The sequence below is a fragment of the Chelonoidis abingdonii genome, chromosome 7, assembly GCF_003597395.2.
Source record: "Chelonoidis abingdonii isolate Lonesome George chromosome 7, CheloAbing_2.0, whole genome shotgun sequence".
In the NCBI taxonomy this organism is placed as follows: domain Eukaryota; kingdom Metazoa; phylum Chordata; order Testudines; family Testudinidae; genus Chelonoidis; species Chelonoidis abingdonii.
In genome coordinates, this window is record NC_133775.1 from 109,883,619 (window position 1) to 109,900,222 (window position 16,604).

The window sequence follows — 16,604 nt, forward strand, 5'->3', positions numbered from 1 at the left end:
GCTGCCCTATCAGAACAATGTCCAGACCTGAAGAAGGGCTCTGTGAAGCTTGAAAGCTTGTTCCTCTGCAGCCCATCCCCTCTTTTTACTTCCTCTCCCTGGGAGGGATCCCGCATTGTAATTTTGCCAGTAAAGGAAAAAGAACACCTGACCGATTCAGCAAAAAGAATGAGGAGTCCTTGGGGCACCTTAGAGACTAACAAATTTATTTGGGCATAAGCCTCGTTCTTTTTGCTGATAAAGACTAACACGGCTACCACTCTGAAACTGGACTTCAGGTTATGATATTGTTTTCCAATCATAATGCTGTGACAATTGTTCTAGATTTCTCAATCTCTCCTGCTCTGGAAGGGAAGGAGAGCTCACTAGAGCAGGGTGAATAATGATTTTTTTTTTCTGGTTTGTTGGTAATTTCAAAAAGTTATATATAAGTGAAAAGGGAAGATGGGTTGCAAGGAACAGCTTTCAAGCTTCACAGAGCTCTTATACCTGTATATAGCTTCAGTTTGGATCAAACTCCCAAATCTTCAACATTTTTAGAAAATGGAAAAGGGAACTAAATATTTTGTTTTGATTTTAAGCATTTTAAAACATTTTTGATGTTTAAAAAAATACAATTAGAGGGAAATTTGAAGCAAAAAGCCATTTCAAGCTGAAAATATTTTGCTCAAAAAATGTTGAAATGAAATGTTCTGATTTTTTTAAGTAAAAAATTCAACAAAACGGACACAAGGTCATTGAATGTTTGTGTCCTGAATCTGCATTTATTAGCAAAAAATGTTTCAGCTGAAAAATGTTGCCAAGCTGCAAGTTCAGCATGTAGCATGTTCTCTGTGTTGTCTTTATGCTGACACTGGTCGCCTTCTGGGAGACCGTAAAGATTAAGCCAAAATATAGGCCAGGATTTCAGATCTCAATTTCCTGCCATATCCTTCAAAGACATTATTGTATTAAGTTTCTGTATTGTTGTGGGCCAGGATTGTATGTAACGTCTCTGGGGGCAGATGTGCCAGATGTAAGACCTGGGAGTTCAAAAGACTGTATGGAAAATGTGTCAGACAAGGATGGACTTTTGGGATGATAAGAATGAAGTGGATTTCCTGGGGAAGCCACAGGGAGACATTAATGCAAATTCCCCGACTCTGGTTATGCAAAAATACAGCCTTCTGAAATTATGCCCCAAGGAGAGGATCATTGTCTGCTGATTACCTGTTACAGAAGGCGAGGATCAAAGACCTGAGCTGTATAAAGAAAGGGCTGATCTGCCCAGTCTGGGTGATGGTTCTGGATCTCATATGGATGAATGCATAACCATGGGGAAAACCCAGTCATGGGTTCTGAAGGACTAAAATCTACCAGAGCCCTAAGTTAAAGCTGGAGGCGACTAAGGAACTGCCTATGCCTCTGCAGGTTTTGGGAGAAAACCTCCTTAGGCTCTTTTGAAAATCACCACCTATAGATTTGTTTAGGTTTCTATGATGCCCATCACTCTCATGCAGCAAATATTCTCACATAGCCAAAACATTCAGGTAAAATGTATTCTGCGGTGGAAAATTAGAAACTAGAAAATGAGGTGATTTTCTTGGAATCAGTCACTTTTATTCACTGAACTCCCTTAATTATATTCAGATGGCTGAAATTTTGTGGAGCTTTTAAAACAAAATGTAGGGAATACTTGATCACATGTGACACTTATGCAATTGTGTTTGAACTAAAAAGCACATGGAGTATATTATATTAACAAGGAGCTTTGACAAATGCATTATGAATGAAATTGACCCCTCTGCACTAGGGCTTAAGTGGGCTTTAAGGGGTACATTGGCCTTGCATTGGCCCTCAATGCTGGGGTAAATTTCACCCTATATTATTAGTAGTTGTTTATTTTTATCAGTTGCACCTATGTGGAAACAATGGCTCCAACTCCCAGGGATTCATTGTCTCAATCTATGGCAAGGGAGTCATTTCACTTTTTGACGCACCTCTATTCTTTCATTGTTGTTTAGTGTTTTTCCATATGTACCTATCTGTGATTGACCTAGGGATCAGGGGAAAATGACAAAGAAGATCTGAAACTCACCTGACCTGCCTCAGTGGCAGCACCTGGAACAAAAAGCAGAGAAAAAAAGATAAAAACAAAGCAGCATCTTTGATAAACATCTGTTAGGAAACATTAATCCTAAAGAACAACCAAGTACACTATCTTAACCCTGGAAATCAACTGTTCTTTGCTGTATTTATAGCCACAGATAATATTATATCTTCTCTGAGTAAACATCAGATAATGTTCTAAGGCTGGAATTTTTTGAGTTTTTTAAATAAAAACAGAGTTTTTGGTTGCTTAATGATGAAATTCAATGTGAACTTCGTCTCTATGACTCACAAGTCCTGGTAACATCCTATAGGTTCAAGTAGGACTGAGGTGGTCCAGAGGTCTTGTAGGAGCTCTCTGCACAGGAATGAATTTCATCCAAGGAGAAATCCCGTCCAACCCCACTGTCTTGGAACTTTTCCCAGCACAAGCCACTAGCTCAGGGATACCTCTTCAAGGACGTGCATATATCACTGACTTCATCCATACATGGGGTTCGCTTCAAGAGGGCTAGAGATATCTGCCCAAGGGCGTTACACAGCCTACAACAAAATCAACTCACCAGAAAAATAGCTGAAAAGCGCCAGACCGAGCAGCCCAAAGACACCTCTTATCTTCATGGTAGAGGTGATGGTTGAGTGAGAGTCAAGTCTGTAGGTGCTCTGCTGAGAAGATGATGTTTCTCAGACTCCACTGCCAGCACTCACTGTATACATAATGTGTGAGTGTGTCCCCAACCTTGACTCTGACATCACCACCCGAAAGTCATTGTTTGCTCTGGAAACTGGCGGATTTATATTGAGGTTTGTACTGAACTGTAAAGAATGTTTTCTTATCAGCAAGATGCCCCGGAGAATGCAATAAACACACAGGCGGAACCCAGCTTGTTAACAAAGGGGCTTGCTGTACAGTTGGCCCTTTGTTTTTCCTGGACAATGAGCACATTGTGTGTGCAGTGGAAGCTATGAAACTGCAGGGAGGAATCTGGTAACGTGGATGGGCCTAGCCATTAAGTTGTTACATTCACTGGTATTCAGATTGCATACTGCATTACGTATGTTGTAAGATATTCCAGGGTGCAGCAGCTTTTGAATCAGTTGTTTGGGGTGACAAATATAGGGCTTACATGGGACTTTAAAGAGGCCTGAAGCTGGACCTCTGCAGATTGCCCACGCATTCTACGGACACTTAGGGAGGTGTGGGGACTTGCCATACTGTCCTTCCCATCCTCTCCAGGGTTTTCGTGCAGTGCTAGTTTCTCACTGACAGATGGTCAGCTAGGACCTCAGCTGGAAGTCTGGGTTTGGAAACAATGCATAAAGTTTAACATATGTTTGGTGGGGTGAATTCTGTGCCAAAGAATATGCAATTTTCTAATAATCAGAGGAGTGAAATTCTGAAACAGCCTTCCAAGGGGAGCAGTCTTATTTCAAGACTGAATTTGAGAAGTTTATGGAGGGGATGCTTACCGACGTTGCCAACAATGGCATAGGACACAACTTCTATTAGCAAATAGAGTAGAACTCTGTAGGGGACTGCAGAAGACTGTGTCACGGCCTAGCTAGGGTGTCTCCGCTTTCTCGGCGGCCTTGTGAAAAGCCCCTGCTTGCTAAGTGGCCGGTCATTGTAGGACACGGCATGCCAGTTATAACTTGCTTTTAACTGGTTGAAACCAGTTTGTATGGCCTTAGGCCAAAGGGAGGCATAGCCTGTGGGAAGTCCCTTTTTGCATATGTATGAGTTGCTTTCGTATTGTGTATATATAGCTGTATGCTCCCGGTCCCGCCTTTGACTCCGACCCAGGGCCGAGCTGAGCTTCGGTGCTGGGTGCCCTGCCTAGTGACAGCAACACCCGGGGTCCCCGTTGCGGATGTGTCACTTACCTTCATTAAAGCCAAATAACTCACAGTGTGTGTGGGCCTCGTTCTTGCAGGCATCCAAGCACCGTTACAAACTCCATTTAATCCAACTCTCCATTTTCTGGCTCTCTGTATTAACCCAAACAACCAGGACTCCGGGCCAGAAGTGGCCAATCTCTCCTGTGACCACTAGATGGCGATGCAGCCTTGCACTTCCTTTCTCTGGGTTATCCAAATTTTGATTATCCTGTCTAGCCATGTCTCATTAGATGATAAATGGGGTTCTGCTGTATTTCCAACAGCTGGAGCTGGGACACTAGATGGGGAGGGCTGTGAGCTACACAGAGAATTCTTCTCAGTGTCTGGCTAATGGGTCTCCCCCACATGCTCAGGGTTGAACTGATCACCATATCTGGGGTTGGGAAGGCATTTTCCCCACGTCAGATTGGCAGAGAACCTGGGAGGTTTTGTCTTCCTTGCCACTATGGGGCACAAGTCACTTGCTGTTTGAGCTAGATTCTCGTGGACATCAGGTCCTTAAATGACGATTTGAGGACATCAATGAATCGCCAGAGAGTTGTGGACCCACTGCAGTCGTGGTGGGTGAGATCTGCGCCTACGATGGTGGGAGCTCAGACTAGAATTATGATGGTCTCAGCTGGCCTTAAAGTCTGTGAGTTCAGTATAGGCTTTCCTTTAAAGGATTAATGATGAGGGTAAGGCCTTGCAACAGAATGAGCCATAATTAAATGTCACATGTACTGCCATGAAGACTGAAAAGCAAATATAGACACAGCATACAAGAGATCCTTTGTACTAGGAGGTCATGGTAGGCACATGAAGAACAATACAGCCTGTTTTGTCTTTAGAGACGGGCCAGTCAAGCTCTTTAATGCTGCCCAACCACACCTTTGCACAATATTTGTTCAGCACCTTTTACGCCATGTGCTCTCTGTATCGCACACATCTAACCACAGATTATGCCACATCATGCAAGGATGTCTTGAGTTGTTTAGTCTGGCTATCTTGGAAACCAGGGGCAGATCCTCAGCCAGTATAATCAGCATGACTCAGTCTGAATCTCAGGAGTTTACTCTCTATGTGCTGTATTACTGAAGTGTCTCTGTTTTTGCTATACCTGACTCTTAACCATAGGGATTGAGGCATTTTCCTTTTGCCACTGATTTTCCAACACCTAGATCTTGGGAACAATGTTGTTAGGAACCATTTATCCATAATAAAACATCAGAATAAATACGGGGTAGGGCAACCTCTGGCATGTGTGCCAAGGCGGCCACGAGCTGATTTTCAGGGCACTCACACTGCCCGGGTCCTGGCCACCGGTCCAGGGGCTCTGCATTTTAATTGAATTAATGAAGCTCTTAACATTTTAAAACCTTATTTACTTTACATACAACATAGTTTAGTTATATATTATAGACTTATAGAAAGAGAGCTTCTAAAGACGCTAAAATGTATTACTGGCACGCCAAACCTTATATTAGAGTGAATAAATGAAGATTCGACATAGCACTTCTGAAAGGTTGCTGACCCTGGAATAAAGTGACAAGAAATAAACAGAAAGAACTGGACTAACCTGATTCCTGTTTTGGCTAGCAATACCTGGAACCAAAGCAGAAGCAGAAATATAAAAGGATGCAGAATGACTGAGATAATTACATATCATGTGCTAACTGGTTTGCAGAATAACTGAATGGAGTTTTCTAACCCGGGAAATATTAGGGAATGACAGACAAACTACTATTGTGATGACTGTGGCATAAAATGCTCAGAGAGACAGAACGTTTCCTGTACTAGTGGCCCTGGAGGGAGCTAGATTAGTGAATAGCAAAAGAACTTTTGATGATTTAGTGTAGCAGATTTCATGGGTCTTATTGATCAGCAAACAAAATGCATTTCAAACAAGACGTTTCAAAAAACTACTGGCATGTCTGAAATCTGAGGAGCAGGTCACCCCTCCTGTGGGAGAAATCTCCAGAGAGCCAGGCTCTGCTCTCATTGACAGCTGGGTAATTGCACAGACCATGGGACTGAAGAGCAAAATCCAGCCACAGGAGTTTCCACTCACAGACTTTCATTGGAATTGTCCCATGCTTTGCCCTGTTCAGTGGAAATGACATGGGGAGTTTGAGGTCTGTGCTGAACTTTGGATACTTGCAGAGACCCAGCACCTTTGTCCTGTTTCCCAGGCCCTTCAACTCCCCTGACAGCCTGGCTTCAAGTGCCCTCATCCCCAGCTTGCTCATCTTCCTCACACTGAAACAGCCTGCCAGGGAGGTCTGGATCACGGAGAGGCCTCCTGAGCAGTGTGCACTAACTGGGATGGCATTCTTTTACTCTGCCTACTCCATCAGGGACAGTATCTGTCGGAGCAGCCAGACCCAGAGCTGCCCCATAATGCACCTGGGAGCCTACAGAGCCAGCACCATCCCCACTTCCTCCCATGGGGGTAGCCCTCAGTCCCCTTTAATCATGGAGAGCTGCTTATGCTCCTGGAATTTCCTTTCAAAGTACAAGTACCAGAGTTCCACCACCACTAGGTCAATGGGCACAACTCAGGGACATTACAGTGCAGGGAGTCATCTGTCCGGGGTTGGCAGTAATAGCTCTTAAGAAGAAATTGGCTCCCATTAGACTGAGCCGCTTCTCCAATTCTACTAACTTCCCAATCCTTATAAAGGGACCAGGGCCCATTAAGATTGGTAACTACTTGGTTCCTGGACTGTGCCTTGCAGAGGCTGCCAGGATGTCAGTGATTGTTAATGAATAATGTAATTGAATACGCTGGTGACACTGAGCCTTTCCCTTTATCAGTCATAATTTCCAGTGTTCAGAGCGTTGCACAGGACTTTCTACCAGCTACAGTGAAAGCAACTCACCTGAGAAGCAGCACGGAAGTGCCAGAGTGAGGAGGACAAAGACACCTGCGATTTTCATGGTGGAGGTGTCTGGTTGGCCCGGCGTTCAGTCTGTTAGAGTTGCGTGTGCCTTAACAATGCACACCAACTGAGCTCACACCCACACATGTATACTGGCCACTGTGATTGTGAAAACACCCTCTGCAGTTGTTTTTGGAGCTGGGGAGCAGCAGTGGCTGGAGGTGAGGCTGCTCCCAAGCGCTAAGGAATGCTTCCTGCTCAGTAACGGACAAGGAAATGTTTATCTGCAAACTACTCCAGGCTCTAACTTCTGTCTGCTAAGGACAATGGGCTAGGTGTGTAAATTGCTCCCTGGGGCTCTGCGGAAAGAGGATGTGGGGGTTCATTGCCTGGCAGAGAGGAGGGTGAGAATGAATATTTCTCTGGGCCCTAATCAGGAAGGAGGGTCTTGCAGTGAAAGCACAGGACTGGGCCTCAGTAGATTTAGGATATTCTATAAACAGAATTTACAAGTTATGGGCACACAGCATACTCTCTCCTTTTCTCCTGTGGGAGAGCAAGGAATGCTGCGCTGGGAGGAAGGACCATTCCCTCAGACTAGTATTCTGTCTGACATACCCAGACGCTATTGAAACTTACTAGATTGAAATCACAACTCAAGATCTAATAAGTTTTCCATTATTCTTCACTTTCCAGATGGTTAAATGAGGCTGTGATGGGTTCAGTCACAGAGACCCCTTGGGACTGCCACCTGATGTGCTGAGACTACCTCTGAGCCCATTTTCCCTGCCAGCTTGGGACTTCAGAATCCTGCCTTGTTAAGCCAGACAAGCTAGCCTGCTGCAAACACAGACCCAGATCCGAACCCTATCCCCCAAAGCTGCAAACTAAACTGAAAACAGCTTAAGAAGTGCTCCTGTCTCCAGCACCCAGATCCCCAGTTCCTGTCAGGGCGGTTAAGCACTGGAATAAATTGCCCAAAGAGGTTGTGGAATCTCCATCATTGGAAATTTTTAAGAGAAAGTTAAACAATCACCTATCAGGGATGGTCTACTTAGTCCTGCCAGGAGTGCAAGGGAATGGACTAGATAACCTCTTGAGGTCCCTTATGGTCCTATGACTCTATGATTGTGCCAACAACTAATTACAGGTGTGGAACTGCACCTGCAGTTATTTGTACCCACAAAACTGAGAGTGCAAAACTAATAACCCATTTAAGTCTGTGCTGAAATTAAGAACATAAGAGCGGCCAGACTGGGTCAGACCAAAGGTGCATCTAGCCCAGTCTCCTGTCTTCTGACAGTGGCCAGTGCCAGGTTCCCCAGAGGGAATGAACAGAACAGGGAATCATCAAGTGATCCATCCCCTGTCACCCATTCCCAGCTTCTGGCAAATGGACACTAGGGACACCATCTCTGCCCATCCTGGCTAATAGCCATTGACGGACCTATTCTCCAAGAATTTATCTAGTTCTTTTTTGAACCCTGTTATGGTCTTGGCCTTCACAACATTCTCTTGCAAGGAATTCCACAGGTTGACTGTGTGTTGAGTGAAAATATACTTGCTTTTATTTGTTTAAACCTGCTGCCTATTAATTTCATTTGGTGACCCCTAGTTCTTGTGTTATGAGAAGTAATAAACAACACTTCCTTATCTACTTTCTCTACACCAGTCATGATTTTGTAGACCTCAATCATATCTCCCCATAGCCATCTCTTTTCCAAGTATTATAAAGTCCAAGTATTATAAATCTCTCTTCATTTTTGTTGCCCTTTTCTGAACCTTTTCCAATTCCAATATATCTTTTTTGAGATGAGGTGACCACATCTGCACACAGTATTCAAGGGGTGGGCGTACCATGGATTTACATAGAGGCAATATAATATTTTCTGTCCTATTATCTATCCCTTTCCTAATGATTCCCAACATTCTGTTTGCTTTTTTGACTGCCGCCGCACACTGAGTGGATGTTTTCAGAGAACTATTCACAATGATCCCAAGATCTCTTTCTTGAGTTGTAACAGCTAATTTAGGACGCCATCATTTTATATGTATAGTTGGAATTATGTTTTCCAATGTGCGTTTATCAACACTGAATTTCATCTGCCAGTTTGTTGCTCAATCACTTAGTTTTGTGAGATTCCTTTTGTAGCTCTTCGCAGTCTGCCTGGGACTTAACTATCTTGAGTAGTTTTGTATCATATGCAAATTTTGCCACCTCACTATTTATCCCCTTTTCCAGATCATTTATGAACATATTGAATAGGACAGTGCCCAGTACAATTCTCTGGGGGACACCACTATTTACCTGTCTCTATTTTGAAAACTGACCATTTATTCTTACTCTTTGTTTCCTCTCTTTTAACCAGTTATCAATCCATGAGAGGACCTTCCTTATTATCCCAAGACAGCTTACTTTGCATAAGAGCCTTTGGTGAGGAAACTTGTCAAAGGTTTTCTAAAAATCTAAATACACTATATCCACTGGATCCCCCTTGTCCACATGGTTGGACCCCCTCAAAGAATTCTAGTAGATTGGTGAGGCATGATTTCCCTTTACAAAAACCATGTTGACTCTTCCCCAGCAACTTATGTTCATCTACGTTTCTGACAGTTTTGTTCTTTACTATAGTTTCAACCAGTTTGCCTGGTATTGAAGTCAGGCTTACAGGCCTGTAATTGTTGGGGTCACTTCTGGAGCCTTTTTAAAAAATTGGTGTCACATTAGGTAACCTCCATTAATTTGGTACAGAAGCTGAATTAAATGATAAGTTACGCACTACAGTTAGTAGTCCGGCTATTTCACATCTGAGTTCCTTCAGAACTCTTGGGTGATACCATCTGGTCCTGGTGACTTATTACTGTTTAGTTTATCAGTTTGTTCCAAAACTTCCTCTGACACCTCAATCTGGGACAGTTCCTCAGATTTGTCACCTAAAAAGAATGGCTCAGGTTTGGGAATCTCCCTCACATCCTCAACCGTGAAGACAGATGCAAAGATTTCACTTAGTTTCTCCGCAATGGCCTTATTGTCCTTGAGTGCTCCTTTAGCATCTCAATCATCCAGTAGCCTCACTGATTGTTTAGCAGGCTTTCTTCTTCTGATGTACTTAGAAAAATGTTTGCTATCACTTTTTAAGTCTTTGGCTAGCCGTTCTTCAAATTATTTTTTGGCCTTCCTAATTGTATTTTTACACTTTATTTGCCAGAATTTATGCTCCTCTCTATTTTCCTGACTAGGATTTAACTTCCACTTTTTGAAGGTTGCCTTTTTGCCTGTCACTCCTTCTCTTACTTTGTTGTTTAGCCACGGTGGATCTCTAACTATGTTTTTTAATTTGAGGTATAGATTTATGTCGAGCGTCTATTACGGTGTCTTTAGAAAGTTTCCATGCAGCTTGCAGGGATTTGACTTTTGGTGCTGTACCTTTTAATTTCTGTCTAACTAACCCCCTCATTTTTGTGTAGTTCCCTTTCTGAAATTAAATGCTACAGTGTTGGGATGCTGTGGTGTTTTCCCCACCACAGGGATGTCAAATTTAATTATATTATGGTCACTATTACCAAGCGATCCAGCTATATTCACCTCTTGGTCCTGATCCTGTGCTCTGCTTAGGACTAAATCAAGAATTGCTTCTCCTTTTGTGGGTTCCAGGACTAGCTGCTCCAAGAAGCAGTCATGTAAAGTGTCAAGAAACTTTACCTTTGCATCCCATCTTGAGGTGACATGTGCCCAGTCAATATGGGCAAGAGTTGAAATCCCCCATTATTACTGAGTTTTTTATTTTAATAGCCTCTCTAATCTCCCTGAGCATTTCACAGTCACCATCACCGTCCTGGTCAGGTGGTCAGTTATATATTCCTACTGCTCTATTATTATTATTCGAGCATGGAATTCCTGTCCATAGGAATTTCATGGTACGGTTTGGTTCATTTAAGATTTTTACTTCATTTGATTCTATGCTTTCTTTCACATGTAGTGTCACTCCCCGACCAGCACGACCTGTTCTGTCTTTTCGATATATTTTGTTCCTTGGTATTACTGTGTCTCATTCACTGATTATCCTCATTCCACCAAGTTTCTGTGATGCCTATTATATCCATATCCTCATTTAATACGAGGCACTCTAGTTCACCCATCTTATTATTTAGACTTCTAGCATTGGTGTATAAGCACTTTAAAAACTTGTCATTTTTTTAGCTGTCTCCCTTTACATGATGTAATTAAATGAGACTTTTTTTCATTAGACTGTTTCTTATCAGATCCTACCTGTATTTTATCATCTGCCATGCTCTCCTCCTTACTAGGACATAAACAATCTCCATTAGTAGATCTTCCCCTAAGGGATGTCTCTGTCCGAACCATGTGCTCCTCCTCACTTGTCTGCTTTCCCCCAGCCCTTAGTTTAAAAACTGCTCTATAACCTTTCTAATTTTAAGTGGCAGCATCTGGTTCCTTTTTGGTTTAGGTGAAACCCATCCTTCCTGTATAGTTTCCCCCTTTCCCCAAATTTTCCCCAGTTCCTAATAAATCTAAACCCCTCCTCCCTACACCATCCTCTCATCCACGCATTGAGACCCTGCAGCTCTGCCTGTCTAACAGGCCCTGCGTGTGGAACTGGGAGCATCTCAGAGAATACTACCATGGAGGTCCTGGACTTCAATCTCTTACCTAGCAGCCTAAATTTGGCCTCCAGGACTTCTCTCCTACCCTTCCTTATGTCATTGGTACCTACATGTACCACGACCACCGGCTCCTCCCCACCACTACACAGAAGTCTATCTAAATGTCTTGAGACATCTGCAACCTTCGCACCAGGCAGGCAATTCACCATGCAGTTCTCCCGGTCATTGCAAACCCAGCTATCTATGTTTCTAATGATCAAATTGCCCATTACTATTACCTGTCTCTTCCCAATAACTGAAGTTCCCTCCCCCAGAGGCAACTTCTCCACAGCGCACAGACTGTCAGACCGGGGATGGGTCCATTCTACTGTGTCCTTGAAAGTCTCAGCTGTGTACCTCTATGTCACCCTTTGCTTCTCCAGTTCAGCCACCCTGGTCTCCAAAGCCCATACACAATCTCTGAGGGCCAGGGGCTCCTTTCACCAGATGCACACATAAGCCACTAGCTCACAGGGCAGGTAATCGTACATGCTGCATTGGGTGCAATAAACTGGGTAGCCCCCGCTCTGTCGCTGGACTTCTGCCTGCACTCTCTTTTTACTCCTGCAGCTCGTTCCTTTCTTGAGGTTTTGTTTTTATCAGGGGGTGTTTTGGGCTTAAGTTTAAAGAAGTTTAAGGAATATAATGTGTATCTAGCCCCCCACTCTCCCACTCCCCCTGTAACTCCCTCTCAAAGCTGCCCTGTTAGCCGCTCCTGTTTGCTAGCTCAAGTCCTTTCAGACTGCCCCTTTGTACCAACCTCCCTGTTCTTTGTCTCTGGCATCTCCCCACTGCCAGACACTCCCGAGTCACTGGGACAGGGTGCTGGTTTACAGCCAGCACCAGCATGGTCAGAGATCTGTCAGGATCCCCCAGGGCAGCCCAGAAGTGAGGCAGCTTCCAAGAACGTGAAGAGCCAAATGTGGCAGTTGTTGTTTGCTGCACAGGGCATCAGCGCAGCTCAGACCCCAGTCAGAGGGAGTCCACAGTCCCCTGTGCGCCATGGAGGAGACAGATGGACAATGCACTTATGGGTCTCGGTGTGTGTGTGTGTATCGGCAGGATCAAGGGTTTGCTGGTGTGTAGGGTGTGGAGCACAGCATGGATCCACATGCCCACAAGCCCTTTATACCTCACACCCCGACTAGTAGCCCTGGGCCCTATGTCTGGGTTGAGGAGCCCATCCCCACCCCATCCCTTGGTGTTCTCCCAGGCAAAGGCCTTTTACTGGGGCTTCACTCATGGTCTCATGTTCTGGTCCATGGAGAACACGCAGGTCTGGAAGGGAGTCAGCTACACTGCACATGTCTGGGGTTTGTGTATTGAATTATCCTGTAGGAAAAGTCATGGCAGGAGGTGATAGAATAATTGCCAGTCTGTGGCTCCCTTAATGCCTGTGACTTGGTACTGCACTTTGCGTTCTCCTTAAGTCCGGTCTGTAAGCTGGGGAGAGCCCGTGTGAGACACGGGAGAGCAGAGCCCTCTGCTGAAAGGGGAAAAAACCACCGAGGTAACGAATTCTGCTGAGTTTGCTTTATTGCACAGACAGGTGGGGAGTCAGCAATGCTTCTAGAGGCCTGAAACTGGCGGATGAGACGAGAAGGTGGCTCCATGAAGGGATTTGCTAGTGGGAACTAAATGCTAAATGTTTTTGCTTGGCCTCATCGTGCGACTTGCATTCTCCATCATGCTCAAAACAAAGACTTCCAAGGTATTTACTAGAGGGAAAGAGAGAGATACAGAACTCAGTGCTGCAACCTTATGGCTAATGAGAGCAAAGCATCTGTCAAGGCCCCAGTATGTCACATTAACCAGAGCTTATCTGCTGACAGGAAAAATTACACTGAGATGATTGACCCAGCCTCTAGGACAGTGGTTCCCTAACTTTAATGACCTGTGAACCCCTTTCAATAAAATGTCAAGTCTCGTGAACCCACTCCTAAAAATGAATATTTCCAGGGATTTTCTCCTTTACCTGAGTATAAATTATAAAAGCAGTGATTTGGGAAATATAAAATTTGTTTTTATGACATGCTTATTACACATTATTATTAATTATTATTTATCATTACAGTATTTTTATTACATTATGAAAATGGAAACACTCTTCTAAGATCTCACTTTCATAGCTTATAGCACTTTGAATAAACCTGTTAGAAGACAAGGCTCCTATGTTTCACCAAGAAGTATCAGATGTGAAACAGCGTGAAGGGATTTAAGAAGCCAACTCAAAGAGTTCCTTCTCCACAAGCATTCAGGTCTTGAGGAGTCCAGGCAAACAACACATATTACAACAAAGTTTAAACTTGCTCTTCATAATAATTTTCAAAATAATACTAGCTGCCTATTTAATTTAAAAAACAGCAAAAAATATCCACCTCCCTTTCCACTTCAAGGAAGTCTTGAAATTTAAATCTCCTCAGGGAGATAGAGATGCTTGCTTTGATCTGCTTAGCTCTTGGAAGTCTGGGGGCTCCAGGCTGCTGGCACCATGCTGCCTGGCGTCCCTAGGGACAGCTCTGTCCGCCATTAGGGATTTTTTTCCTGAGAACCCCCTGTAACATTTCATGAACCCCCAGGGGTCCATGAACTCCAGTATGGGAACCACTGCTCTAGGAGGTAAAGACATGTGCACAGGCAAGGCCTTTAATTAATTCATAATTATATTTTAGTTTTTGTTAATGGGTCATTTATTCTGTTACTTACTAGACTGCTGCGCAAAAGACACATTTGTTGCTGTATGTTTTCCCATCAGCGCCACAAACAGGGTTGTATTCCATGGTGCATATTTCTGGAGGCTCCTTGTACTCACTGCAGAAACCCTACGAAGAACATTAGTATTGCTGTTAGAGTTATTGTCTGCATTTCAGTAGTGCCCCGATGTCCCCACTCGTCCAGGGGGCTGGGCTTTCTCTGAACACAGAGGACCCTGGGAGCTCGCAGTATCTAATCCTGTCCCTTGTCTCTACTGACATTCTGATTAACTGACTTCCCAGTTCCCCTCTCACTGCCAGGAGGAGCCGAGCCCAGCTCCCTGGTGTAAGAAACGTTTCTGAACCCACAGCACATGGTGTGTGAGCGAAGGGGCATCTCCACAGGCATCAGATGCTAATCTGACATTACTGGGTACTATCTGAACTGATGAACAGCTGTGTCCTCTCAGTTCTCCAACCTGGGGTGCCTTTTACATTGCTTTGCTATGAAAGCAACCACTCCTGTTCCTGCTCATACACAGCTTCCAGCATGTAAATTACTCTGAGCTCTACAGCATGAGTGCTTTGGCCAGCCACTCTTGAATTACACTGCAGTGAAACACTAGCAAACTTCCAGTTCCAGACTTTCCCCCAGAAATGTGTGTCTTGTACTGCCCACCACCCTCCTGGACAATACAAGCTCATATAAAGTCAGTCATCTTAATAATAGAAAATGAAATGCACAAATCCTATTGTTGCTCATGGAGTTTTCCAAACACTTCAATCCAAACACACTGGTTTAGATAAAACAAGTTTCTTAACTACAGAAAGATGGATTTTAAGTGATTACAAGTAACGAGGCATCAAAGTCAGAACTGGCTACAAGAAAATAAAAGCAAAACACCGCTAATGCCTGACTTATCAAGCTAAGTGAATTCAAAGTGAAAGGTCCCTCTCACCAAATGCTTCAGCAATCTTACTGGCTGTCCTTTCCTCCAGGACCCCTCTCCCAGTCCAGTGTTACTTTCCTTGTCCTTCAGGTGTTGGTGATGTCGTGGGTAGAGAGAAAGGGAGGAGTAACTTGGGCCATTTGTTCCCCATTCTTACTTTTTCCCCTCTTCTTTGAGCATCATCTCTGGCTGGGGTTGATGCAACAGAAAGTTTGTGGGGCCAGGAACCACCAGATGTTCCTTTGCCGACAAATAAATTTCTCGCTCACAATTTTTTTCCTGCCAAAGAATGGCCACGTAACCATGAGATGGTCTGTTTGATTATGTTGAGACCTGGCTGAGGCATCAGTTTGTCTTTTGTGACTGGTTTAGGGCTGTTTCCCCAGACTGGAGACACGTCTTATACAGTAGAATCTTATAACCTTACATACAATGTTGCCTAACATATTTAGCAGGACAACAATGTTCAGCACATTATGAGTTTTCATACTTTGTACAAAATGTATCATAGTCTTGGAAAAGGGGTGATCATAGGAGTACAGTCTGGTCTAAGAGATGCCTCCAAACCGGCATCATATAGCATGAGCATCTCAGAGGCATCTACTTATCTACTTTCTCTACACAAGGTCAATGCGGATAGTGGCTGAACCATCTCTCACTGAAGTTAAGGGGACCATCCATGGAAGTAGGATCTGGCCCTTCTTTTGCATCTGGTTTCACTTACTGCTTCAGTTTCCTGTTTGCATTTCCCATTGTGTTTCTTGGTAACATTGGTTCCATGTTTGCTGGAAGAGGGAGAGACTGAAGTTAGGAGCGTAGGCTCATCCTGTTACACAGTTGCTGCTGATAAAATGACACAAACTCAAATAGACTGTCTGGAATTCAGAAGGCGTCTGACTGAGATAGTTTATCACCTGTGACAAGGCAGGAAAAGCATCTCTTACCAGTATATTCCTATCTGTTACTAGACATGTGACGTCTTCTTACAGTATATCATTTGAATAACACACTGGCCCATTCTTTCCTCTGCTCAATCACCACTCAGCCCCGCCTGTTGAACTCTGGGGGTGGTAATCTGTGTCCTCCATGATAGCCCAACTGAATGCATGCAAGGGGTGGGGGAGAAAACTCAGAATAGACTGGAGAGGCAAAGAAGAGGACCAGGGGCTAAGAGATCTGCAAAAATAGGTCTATGAAGAAATTCTGGTTTTTATTAAGGCTGCTAGTCAGAGCTCTGCTAACTGTGAGTTACTCAGAAGGAATGTTCTCTGCATAGCACTTACAAGTTATGGGCACACAGCCCACATTCACTGGGGTAAGTGATGCCATCTGTGCCGCAGACCTCCTCCAGGATTAGTGGGCAGGCTGTCAGAACTTTGCCATCCTCAGTCGTTATCCAGCGGTACTTACTACAATCCACCTGGAACAGCAACGTCAAGCAATCACAG

At 44.0% G+C, this 16,604-nt stretch overlaps 1 protein-coding gene across 1 annotated transcript in view; it reads right to left on the reverse strand.

Annotated features, from left to right (window-relative positions):
- Positions 1–16,604, reverse strand: part of LOC116836679 (ovoinhibitor-like) — a 43,193-nt gene that overhangs the window by 14,398 nt on the left and 12,191 nt on the right. The window contains exons 9-10 of the mRNA XM_075068312.1: positions 16,440–16,576; positions 15,881–15,941 (exon numbers count right to left, since the gene is read on the reverse strand). Coding sequence (XP_074924413.1) covers positions 15,881–15,941; positions 16,440–16,576 — 198 coding nt within the window. The remainder of the gene's footprint in view (positions 1–15,880; positions 15,942–16,439; positions 16,577–16,604) is intronic.